This window comes from Tripterygium wilfordii, chromosome 10 (assembly GCF_013401445.1).
Source record: "Tripterygium wilfordii isolate XIE 37 chromosome 10, ASM1340144v1, whole genome shotgun sequence".
Classification (NCBI taxonomy): domain Eukaryota; kingdom Viridiplantae; phylum Streptophyta; class Magnoliopsida; order Celastrales; family Celastraceae; genus Tripterygium; species Tripterygium wilfordii.
In genome coordinates, this window is record NC_052241.1 from 9,910,998 (window position 1) to 9,920,840 (window position 9,843).

A 9,843-nucleotide genomic window follows, 5' to 3' on the forward strand; every position below is an offset into this window, starting at 1 on the left:
TCAACAATAATAATAAATAAAAAATAATCAAAGCTTTTTAAAGGCATGCAAAAACAGAACATGAAAACTAAAGACATTAATATATATATAACATAGAATGATTTAATAGTAGAAACTACTCCAATTAAGAAAATATTTTAATAGCCTAGAATGTATACAATTTGGCCATGAGAATCAACCAAATTTAACTCCTTCCAATCCCTTCCCCCACAAAGAACCAAGTCAAACCAATCAGAGTCACATATTGTGTATACTTGGCCATGGCAGTCCAGCAATACTACAACCTTCAATCCATAAAGCTCCCACTCAAACCCAGTCCACTTCCCCTTTTCCATTGTGAGTTCAAATTCATCAGCAAAACATTGTTGTTTGAGCTCCATGAATGTTTGCATTGTTAGCAAACTGTCTGATCCTGCTTGATGACTTCTCCCTGCAACTCTCTTGACTCTAAGTTTCTTGGCCAAATTTTCCAGTCCGCCATAGAAGTTGTAGCGAGACATGACAGTCTTGAGATCATAAACCTGAGCCCCAAAGTAGTACCACAATTGATCCACAAAAGAAACCAGGTCACAAGGCAACTCTTCTCCTGACAAAATTTTGATGAGATAGGCGAAGTCGTAACCGCCATGGAAAGTCAGCCATGTGAGAGGAACCTTGCTCAAAATCCCAAATCTCAAGAATAACCTTCCAAAGTAGCTTGAAGGAATACCCTTTTCCTTGTTCTTCTCAAAGTCGATTCCTTGATGTCTTAGAAGCTGAATCGAATCTGGGTCGTGAGGGTCTTCGTCGATATCGAAATCACAGAAATTGAACTGCCATATGTAGGAGAATGAAGAACCGAAGCTAGGCAGATTCCCATCGAAATCAGAGAGGGTGAGACCGAGCTGTATTATTTTCAGATCATCCACATTAGCTTTCATCAAATCGTAGTTGTATGGAGGATTATTATTCAGATTCTTGTCGCTGCTTCGCTTGTAGATCGTGCCAGGAAATTCGGTGTCGATTGTGACGACCGGATAGAAACCAATGATTTCCCGAATTTGCCAGAGCTCGAATTCCAAATTCTCTGCCCAAACCTCTTTCACAATCACTGGTTTAGGCTCAAGAGTTGAGATTGATTCCTTCGGAGTCGCTTCAGCCATGGAAGTTGCTTCAAGAATCGATATAGCCGCCATGGAAGATGAATTCCTTTTTCCTGTTCTTCCGAATAAGGAAATCCTATTGATATGTGAAGAAACAGAGCAACAGGAGTCTTTAACATTTGTGTGTTGGGCGAAGGGTTGGAGGTCTTGTGATTATATAAACTGGGAGAAGTCCATATGGATTTCGGATTTCATGTCCGAACTTATATAGGTTTTGTGATAGGGGAATTAGGAAATTTTCATTAGGGTGGCAAAATTCTATTCGATATGGATGATCGAATTTATATGATTCGGATTAAATCATGTTTGGACACATTCAAACACGAAATTTTTGTTAGATTTAAAACTGGATCCAAGTCTTAACATAAAAATGTTATCCGAACCTTAATGTGAATTAGATAATTGTCTTGTAGATTTAAACCAATTCAGATTTAATCAATTACGTATGCGGCCTGAAATCCAATATGTGTGTTGGGGTCTAAACAAGTAAATCTTTCCTAAACACAACATCCGAAACCGATTTTTTTTTTTACACCTCTAATTTTTATATAGAGTAGGTCCACCATGAAAAGCCCAGCGAAAGCGAGCCAAGCCCGACAATTGAAGAAAAGTTGTGTCGAGAAGACGCTCTATGAAAGCCCCAACAATGGCACTCAATTTCTCATCGGTTTCTCTGAAATCTTCGCGACCCCTCGCTCCTCTCACCAATCTTTCCACTTTCTCTATTCAACCGAACAATAATGACAGAAGCATCAATTACTGCCTTCAATCAATCATTACTAGCGCGAGCTTTAGAAGCATCAGTGGCTCCAGAGGATACCGACACATCTCGGTCCGAGCCATGTCTTCTTCGTCGTTTGGGTCACGGCTGGAAGATAGCGTGAATAAGACAATTGCTGAGAACCCAGTTGTTGTTTACTCCAAAACTTGGTGCTCGTGAGTTTTCTAGTCTCATTGATATAAACTGGCTGTTATTTCTGTCTCTCTCTCTATGTATATATACACGTATACGTTCTGAAACTTGTGTGTTTTGATTTTTGTATTGTAAGGTATTCTTCTGAGGTGAAATCGTTGTTCAAGAAACTTGCTGTTGAACCACTTGTTATAGAATTGGACGAACTGGGTACGTCTTCTTCCTCCCTCAATTCTATAGTTTTTTTTATATTATACTTGTAATTGTTAATGTTTGTCCCTGTGCATAACCTCTTGAAAGCCATTGCTTGCATAATCATGGGATTGTATCTCAATTTGGGATCCTTGTATTCACCAAGGACCAAACTTTTTTTTGGATTGCTTTCAACCTTTTTATCATTTTCTTTGGGAAAAAAGAAAAGAACTTTAACGGATCCAGTTTATTATGGAATCAAGGAATTCAATTGATGTGCTTGATTTTGACTGCTCTTAGGAACGATAATAGTTTCTTAAACTGAAATGTTATCCTATGGCCAATGAATATCTAGCATTGGCTGTGGTTTGATTAACTCAGCTAATTTAAAGCTCAGTCTCGAGCTTGCCAATCTACATAAATCCTTTTCTAAATGGGTTTTTGTCGTAGGCTATGTAAATAAATTTTCCTGTTTAAGTGTTAGTTTATGTTGTCATTTCCTGTACTTCACTTGGAACAAGCTGTGAGGATATTTCATTGGAGGATAAATTAGTTAAAAGGGAAGACCAAAAAGGTGGCGTTCCATATAACCTGGGTGATAAACTAGAGTTTATCTAAACAGATTAAACAGTAAAAAAAACAAGTGACTATATTGAGGGGTAGGAACTAGGAAGTAAAGCTTCAAGTGACTTTGACGAAGGTATAGAAAAACCAGAAATCACAAGCCAACTCAGGAATCAATTCATGAAATCTTTCCAAAATTTTTGCCCTCGTTGATTTTGAGACATGTTAAAGAGAATTTTCTCTTTCAGGTCCCCAGGGGCCCCAGTTACAGAAGGTACTTGAGAGGCTTACTGGACAACATACTGTTCCGAATGTTTTTATTGGTAAGTAGTGATTTTGGATTTTTCAATGGTTAACAAGTGGATTTTTCACATGCATAAAACATGGTTAACTCTTGTTCGTGTATTCTTCACGAGCCCAATAGTTTTCTCTTACACAGTGTTTTATGATTCTTGCATTGTGCATGAGTAAAGTATATTACATCCTGTTTAGCAGAAGAGCTTGGCAGCTAAGATAAGAAATAGAAAGTCATATGTAGATGAAATGGAGTGCTATAATGAATTGATTGTCGGTTGTGGAAGACGGTTTTTTTTTTTTTTAATCCTATAAGTCGATTTTTAACTATTATTAATAACAGGTGAGGGGACTTGAGATTCGAGTCCTAAAGGAGTAGGCTCCCGCTGAGCCAAAAACTCCTTATTGTTGTGGAAGAAGATTCAACTGTAGATTTGGTAGAAGCGAAATTAGACTTCGTATTACGTATTGTGCATCTTTTAAGATCATCTGTTTTGGTTACTGAATTCACCGAAGATTAACTTTACCTTGAATGGATTAAGTATTTCTTGAAAATATCTTGGATTATGTTGTTGAAGAAAGATTCTTTTTTTTCCCAGGAACAGGCAGTTATATCCTGTCAGATTCTTTTACAGGAACTAACTTTTATATCATGTTTGTGTTGGAAACTGGACTACTTGAAGTATTTTAGTTGAATGAAAAAAGTGAAAGGATTCTGTTGTTCTGTAATTGATTTTTATTTATTTTTATGTGTTATACTCCATCAACCTATCCTGTAGGGCACACCCTTTGTCTATTTCCTTTGATATTCAATCATTAGAAATGCTCAAATTCTTTTCTTTTCCATGACCAGGGGGCAAACACATTGGCGGTTGTACAGGTATAATTCGTTTCAGGTTTCCCATTTTTACTGCTCCTCACTAGATCATAATTTTTTTGTTATTATACTATGTTGTCGTTTGCAACTATAACTATATTAACCCATATCCTATAGATATATATTGCTTATTCTGGAGAGGCAACTCTTCTGCTGCTTTCTTCTTATTCTATGGATATTTTGTCGGCAGTCTATGCCCAGTACCTGCTAAGACCCAAGAAATGTGTTTGTGTTTTGCGCCCAGCTGTTTTTTTCTTTTCTATGTCTTGGTTACTCATCAGATAAGTTTAATGTGAAGTTTCTCTTTGATGTTACATTCCGAAACTTCATTAAAAAATTTTGAATTGGATTTTTTTTCTATACCACAAATAATGAACTTACCCTAAACATGTTAATTTTTTGAAGTCTTAGTAAACGAAAGATACCGCTCATGTTGATTCTGATAGTAAAATTTGCACAAAGTCTGCAATATGCAAATGGTAGGAACAAACTGATCAAAGATATTTTTGATGCAGATACTGTGAAGCTGCATCGAAAAGGAGAACTTGAGTCTTTGATATCTGAAGCTAATGCCAAGAAGAGTAGCTAATCTTTTTGGATGCGGCCTCTTGTAAGGGTCTCGTTCTCTTGCTGATGTTGATTTCTTGAGAACATAATATTGAAAACCAGCATAATTTGATTTATGGTCATTAAATGCAATCTAAATTTCTTTGTGCCTATTCAATAACAATGTACATTACAACTTAGACAATTTAATGTTATGGTCTCACTTGTGAACAATAAAGAGTTGCTTAGATGTAGTTGCAACTACTATAGGATGTCCTTTCTTCCTGGCTCCTTTGAATTCTAGCTTTCTGTTTGTTTTGGGATAAAGGCCTGATATCTGTAACGGCTGGGAAACAAAATATTTGCTACAAATGGGGAAGGCTCATATAAGGGCATGGGATGTGGAATACAGGCAGGGGAGGAGAAATCATTGTTAAATTTTGAAAACATATGTTCTGTAATTATTGTTAACGAGGTTCACCATTAGACCAAACCTGTTTTTTATAGGGAATCTTGTGTTAGGAGTTCTAGTTTCATTAGGAATTGAATTATGCAGTAAAGAAATATACTCCAGCAGATGTCTACCCCATCAATCTTCTCTACTTTTTATCTTTTTCTTTCTTCTATTTTTTGGTTGTTTGTTATTTTTTGGTTGTTTGTGTGGAAAGGGTAGTTGTAGTAGAGTTTACCAAATTAACACCCGCTAAATATTTATATATCACAATAATACTTCTTCCAAAAAATTTATCAATCTAGCACTTCACGACATTGTCATTGGTGTTTTGTTTTCACAATCACGTCATTGATAGTGACGTAGTGGCGTGATTCTAGATCTTCAAAATCGAGTCCAAAAAAAGCGTTGAAGCGATCCTCCTCTATCATCCATACTCTCATGTTCTCACTCGCTAGCTCCCTCACTGTCACGCACACGCTCTTCTCATCCACCTCATCATCTCAAAAACTCAACTCACAATCCTTGCACACACAAACCTTCACTCAGAATTTAATTTTTTGAGCTGAGCACTGGCAGTGGTGTGATTGTGAAAACAAAACACTAATCACGCCATTGTCAATGGTTTAAAGTGCTAGATTGGTAAAATTTATTGAAAAAGTATTATTGTGGTATAGAAAGATTTGGCGGGTGTTAATTTGGTAAAAAAGAAACTCGTTGGAGTAAGCCTCATCCGGTGGCACTGAGAAAGTTGTCATGATTGATAGAAGCTTTGCAAGTAAAACCCTTCAACTCCAATTGTCAAGTCTCTATTACTAGGTCTAAGCTCTGTTTTCTTACATAGGTTTTAGTTATGTAGAGGTTGGTGAGGTAGGCTCCTTATATGATAAGACCGGATTTGGGTCAAAAGTAAGCATCTTATTCCCATGTACGTTTGCAGTGATGTCAATAGCTATTGTTGTTGCTCTCATTGTACTTGCATATAGCTAGAAGATCAAATTGGACCCCCCCTTGCATTAGAAACCAAAATCTCTATGTTTTGACTCGACCAAATAGCTACCACATTTATAGAGTATAGAACCATGGAGCAATAACTTGGTTATATCTCTGAGTTTAGGTTGGATGCATGCCGCTAAGGTAGGGAGTCCGAATCAGTTGAGAGTTATTTCAATGGGATTTTTCTGGTCTCGTGAGCTTTCGGTCCACTTCCTAGGAGGGGTTAGGAGCCCAATTTTTATCCTCATGGGTTTCAGTCCAGTCTTTCCTATCACTAACGTAGTGTGGGGTGTTATTGCATTTGAGGTTTTATCCTCGTGGGCATGTTGGATTGGGTGTTTCCTCAGTTGCGTAAAAAAAACGTATAGACTATGTAAATATCATTCAATATTCAACTTTTTTTTTCTTATCCTAGATGAGAACTACTTGAGGTGACACCAAAGATGGTGCAATAGTATATTCACTGTATACAGATTGGTTTATCATTCAAAATACATGGAATCTCTCCAGTTTATGCCACCTGTTTCTTCATTTTCTGGCTTATCTACCCAAGCAAAGTAGTTATCTGCTAGTTATCTCATATTCAACCATGTTTTACCTCCCCTTTTCAACTTTTCTGGACAGAGTAAGAGAGTTTAGGGCTGTATCCATGTGCAACCCACCTGAAACTTGTTATGTTAGCCTAATGCATTACATTATTATTTAGTCAAAATGGAGAATATTAATAATTTTAGAAGGAATAATGGTTTGTAATTGTATAACCCATCCTGAAAGTTTGGCGACATGACAAGTTGATAGAAAAGAGATAAATAGGGTGGTGGGTGTGGTGGTGGAGCTGGGTTTGGTTCTCTTTGATTGGTCCTACCCATCTGATGATAATTCATGTATATGAGCAAGTTGTATTTCTTAGAAACTCATGAGCCAGTGGGCCTTAATCTGCATTCAAAACAAGGGTCAGTGTGCATATGTTTATCTTTGGTAACTGAGCCACCACACATCCTAGCACGCTGAGTGAACGTAAATCTCGGAATAGTCAACATAATGCTGGTGACAAATAAGACTAAGCCGAAACCTATGTAGAAAAAGGCTCATAAGTAAGACAAACCCATAGAATTAGGATTTCACAAAGAAATATTCCAACTGGTTTGTTCGAACTTCCGATCTCGACCATCATGTATATAGCTTAAATCCGAAGAGATAATCTAACTAGGTTGTCGTTAAGTGGTTGAGAGTCCATGTTGAGAATTTAGTTTCAAATATGCTTTAAAAATGGTGAATCTGGAATATAGAAAAGAGGAGTGAAAAGATAACAACAGTTTGTCATTAAAACTAGATCACTGTGCATGGTACAAACAAAGGAAAACGAAAGAACTGTATGACGCTTAAAGAATAAAAGAAGATAAAAGCCTCATCATCCTCAGTTTTCTAAAAAAAATGTGCCCAAAAACAAGCCAAAACTTTGGGCCTTCGGAGAGGGCTCTGTCTCTGTGCCGCTGCTCTATATTCTGTTACCTTTTCTCTTTGTATATAGTTTTTTTTTTTTTTTTTTTGTTTTTCTACTGTATTTGTTATTCTGTTGTTTATACACCATAGAGAGTCTGTCAACTTGATTGATGAACTTAGAACTGTGAAATGCAACGGCGATGACAAGCGGTGGTTCGCTGCTTCTTCTGCTTAGTTTCTTCCTTCCAGACCTTGCCGATATCTTGTGCAATTCTCATAGCATCGAAGGATGCACCAGAGAGCCCTCTCCTTGTGAACCCAACTGCAAATAAACCAGTATTGCCTTTCCACCCATTTGGGAATGTGGCTTTTGGGAATCCATTCTTGGAAAAGAAATCATTTTCCTGAAACATTATAATACCTAGACAATATCAGACCCATTTGTCCATTTATTACCAAACATAACAAACTGTAAAACAAATGGTGCTAAAGTTGGAACATAGTCTCACCTGGAGCCAAGAAGGGACATTGCTGCGATACCCAGTAGCCAAAACGACTGAATCGATATCGAGCTTCTTGCCATTTTCGAGCTCAACTTGGCCTTTTGAGAACCTTTTGATTCCAGGAACCACTTTGATGTCACCGGATCTGATTTTCTCCAATGCACCAACATCCAAAACTGGGGTTTTCCCATATGTGTTCTTGAGCTGCATAGGACCCATTGATGGCCTTTTCAGACCGAATTTCTCGATGTTTCCAAGCACCAACCATGCCAAGAATAACAAAAGCTTGTCAACAAGCCAGAGAGGTAGCCATGCCATCATCAAAACAGCCAATTCGAATGTCGATTTCCCGAAGATTTCTCTTGGCAGGACATGAGCCTGTTAAAAACAGAGGAAATCACATTAGAACTCCAATCTTTTATTCCTATTACATTGATTTGATGAATATCATGTATTTGTGATCACTTACCGAGCTGCGAACTACTATTGTTGGAGCAGCATTGTGATTGCAGAGATCAAGAGACAATTCCATGCCGGAATTGCCACAACCCACAACAAGTACTTTCTTTCCCTTGAATTTCTCTCCAGACTTGTAGTCACAAGCATGAATAACTTCCCCACCAAACTCTGCGAGTCCTTCAATGTCAGGGGTCACACACTCTGCATTCTCCCCTGTAGCCACCACCAGCCACCCGCAAATATACTCGATTTCAGTCCTTGAAGACCCACTAGCGGAAACAGTCTTCACTCTCCACAAACCACTGGTCTCATCATACCTTGCTGATTGCACACACTCATTGAATTTTGGGCTGATCTCGAATTGCCTTGCGTAGGACTCAAGGTATTCGATGAACTGCCTCTTAGAAGGATACTCAGGGAAGTCTTCAGGGAATGGGAGTTTAGGGAGCTGGCAGAACTGCTTTGGCAAATGAAGCTTAAGCCTGTCATAGGTGCGTTTCTGCCACAATGAAGCTATACAGTCTGCTTTTTCAAGAACAACAAAGGGAACTCCTTGTTCTTTGAGACAAGCAGCTGTGGCTAACCCAGATGGCCCAGCACCAACTATGACCGGACCATTAACCCAAATGCATCTACGATTGTAGAAATCTTGATCATGATCAACTAAGCGAAAGAAATTCTCCATTTTGAGATAATAGTGATGAGGGTTTAGGTGTTTTTGCTCAAAAGGGTATGCTAGTAAGCACTTTAGGAGGATCAAAGAGAGGTTTTTTTGTTGTTGTTGATGATGTTGTTGTTAATGTTCTGCAGTTCTGGTTTGGAGTTGTGGGGAGGGGGTGGAGGGGGCTTAAATAGGGGAGTTGGTCAAGACTCAAGAGAGGTGCAAAGTGATAGAGTGGGAAGTTAATGCTCTTTGAAATCATAACCTTTGATTATATTTTTTTACTTATATTATTTTATTATTATGTATTAATACTATTGCTTTATGAATGTACAAGGATTAGCACATTTTTTGGGGGAATTTGTTTATTATCATCTAGGGATTTTCCAGATATGAAGGGCCTTTTAGTAAATTTGGATTTAATGAGGTGTTGGTGTTTACACAACAATAATTTTTTTTGTGTATGATGCGACTCGCAGTCACTACCTTTCGGGTGGTGCACTAAGTAAATCCATCGAGCCTACATACTAACCCACAAACTACGCATGTTAGGCAAATTTATGGAAAATCCATGTGTGAACTCATGATTCCAGGGAGAATTGAACCCTAATGTGGGAGTATGATTACCATACACCTTATGAAAACATGATTTTTGATACCCTAAAAAGCTTTAACTTGTAGGAAGGTCTTGTAGCAAAAACAACGGGTCATTGGATAATATAGTGAACTTGACCACGATAACTTTTAGCACAAGCGGATGTTGTGAATTTCAAGTTTCATGGGTATTTTCATTTATCGCAAT

The 9,843-nt window shown here is 37.8% G+C and overlaps 3 protein-coding genes across 3 annotated transcripts; 1 reads left to right on the plus strand and 2 right to left on the minus strand.

Moving 5' to 3' along the window:
* Positions 1 to 137: 137 nt before the first annotated feature.
* On the minus strand, positions 138 to 1,175 carry LOC120007387 (probable CCR4-associated factor 1 homolog 11). The gene has a single exon (XM_038857581.1). It carries the CDS (start codon positions 1,173 to 1,175, stop codon positions 138 to 140), a length of 1,038 nt encoding a protein of 345 aa, XP_038713509.1.
* A 550-nt stretch (positions 1,176 to 1,725) lies between these two features.
* On the plus strand, positions 1,726 to 4,782 carry LOC120007802 (monothiol glutaredoxin-S10-like). Its single transcript, XM_038858255.1, has 5 exons — positions 1,726 to 2,078; positions 2,192 to 2,265; positions 3,060 to 3,134; positions 3,959 to 3,985; positions 4,498 to 4,782. The coding sequence occupies exons 1-5, from the start codon at positions 1,774 to 1,776 to the stop codon at positions 4,569 to 4,571; spliced, it is 555 nt and encodes a 184-aa protein (XP_038714183.1). The 5' UTR covers positions 1,726 to 1,773; the 3' UTR covers positions 4,572 to 4,782.
* Positions 4,783 to 7,520: 2,738 nt separating this feature from the next.
* Positions 7,521 to 9,178, minus strand: LOC120007978 (probable indole-3-pyruvate monooxygenase YUCCA8). The gene is made up of 3 exons (XM_038858474.1): positions 8,391 to 9,178; positions 7,928 to 8,299; positions 7,521 to 7,822 (listed from the first exon to the last, which is right to left on the minus strand). The coding sequence occupies exons 1-3, from the start codon at positions 9,063 to 9,065 to the stop codon at positions 7,595 to 7,597; spliced, it is 1,275 nt and encodes a 424-aa protein (XP_038714402.1). The 5' UTR covers positions 9,066 to 9,178; the 3' UTR covers positions 7,521 to 7,594.
* Between the last annotated feature and the right edge of the window lie 665 nt (positions 9,179 to 9,843).

Bases quoted from the DNA above. Each gene is read 5' to 3' on its own strand.
- LOC120007387 (XM_038857581.1), bottom strand. From the start codon at position 1,175: ATGGCGGCTATATCGATTCTTGAAGCAACTTCCATGGCTGAAGCGACT.
- LOC120007802 (XM_038858255.1), top strand. From the start codon at position 1,774: ATGAAAGCCCCAACAATGGCACTCAATTTCTCATCGGTTTCTCTGAAA. The intron at 2,079-2,191 runs GTGAGTTTTCTA...TTGTATTGTAAG, and splicing joins TACTCCAAAACTTGGTGCTC to GTATTCTTCTGAGGTGAAAT. The intron at 2,266-3,059 runs GTACGTCTTCTT...TTTCTCTTTCAG, and splicing joins TATAGAATTGGACGAACTGG to GTCCCCAGGGGCCCCAGTTA.
- LOC120007978 (XM_038858474.1), bottom strand. From the start codon at position 9,065: ATGGAGAATTTCTTTCGCTTAGTTGATCATGATCAAGATTTCTACAAT. The intron at 8,300-8,390 runs GTAAGTGATCAC...TGTTTTTAACAG, and splicing joins CAATAGTAGTTCGCAGCTCG to GCTCATGTCCTGCCAAGAGA. The intron at 7,823-7,927 runs GTGAGACTATGT...ATAATGTTTCAG, and splicing joins ATGTCCCTTCTTGGCTCCAG to GAAAATGATTTCTTTTCCAA.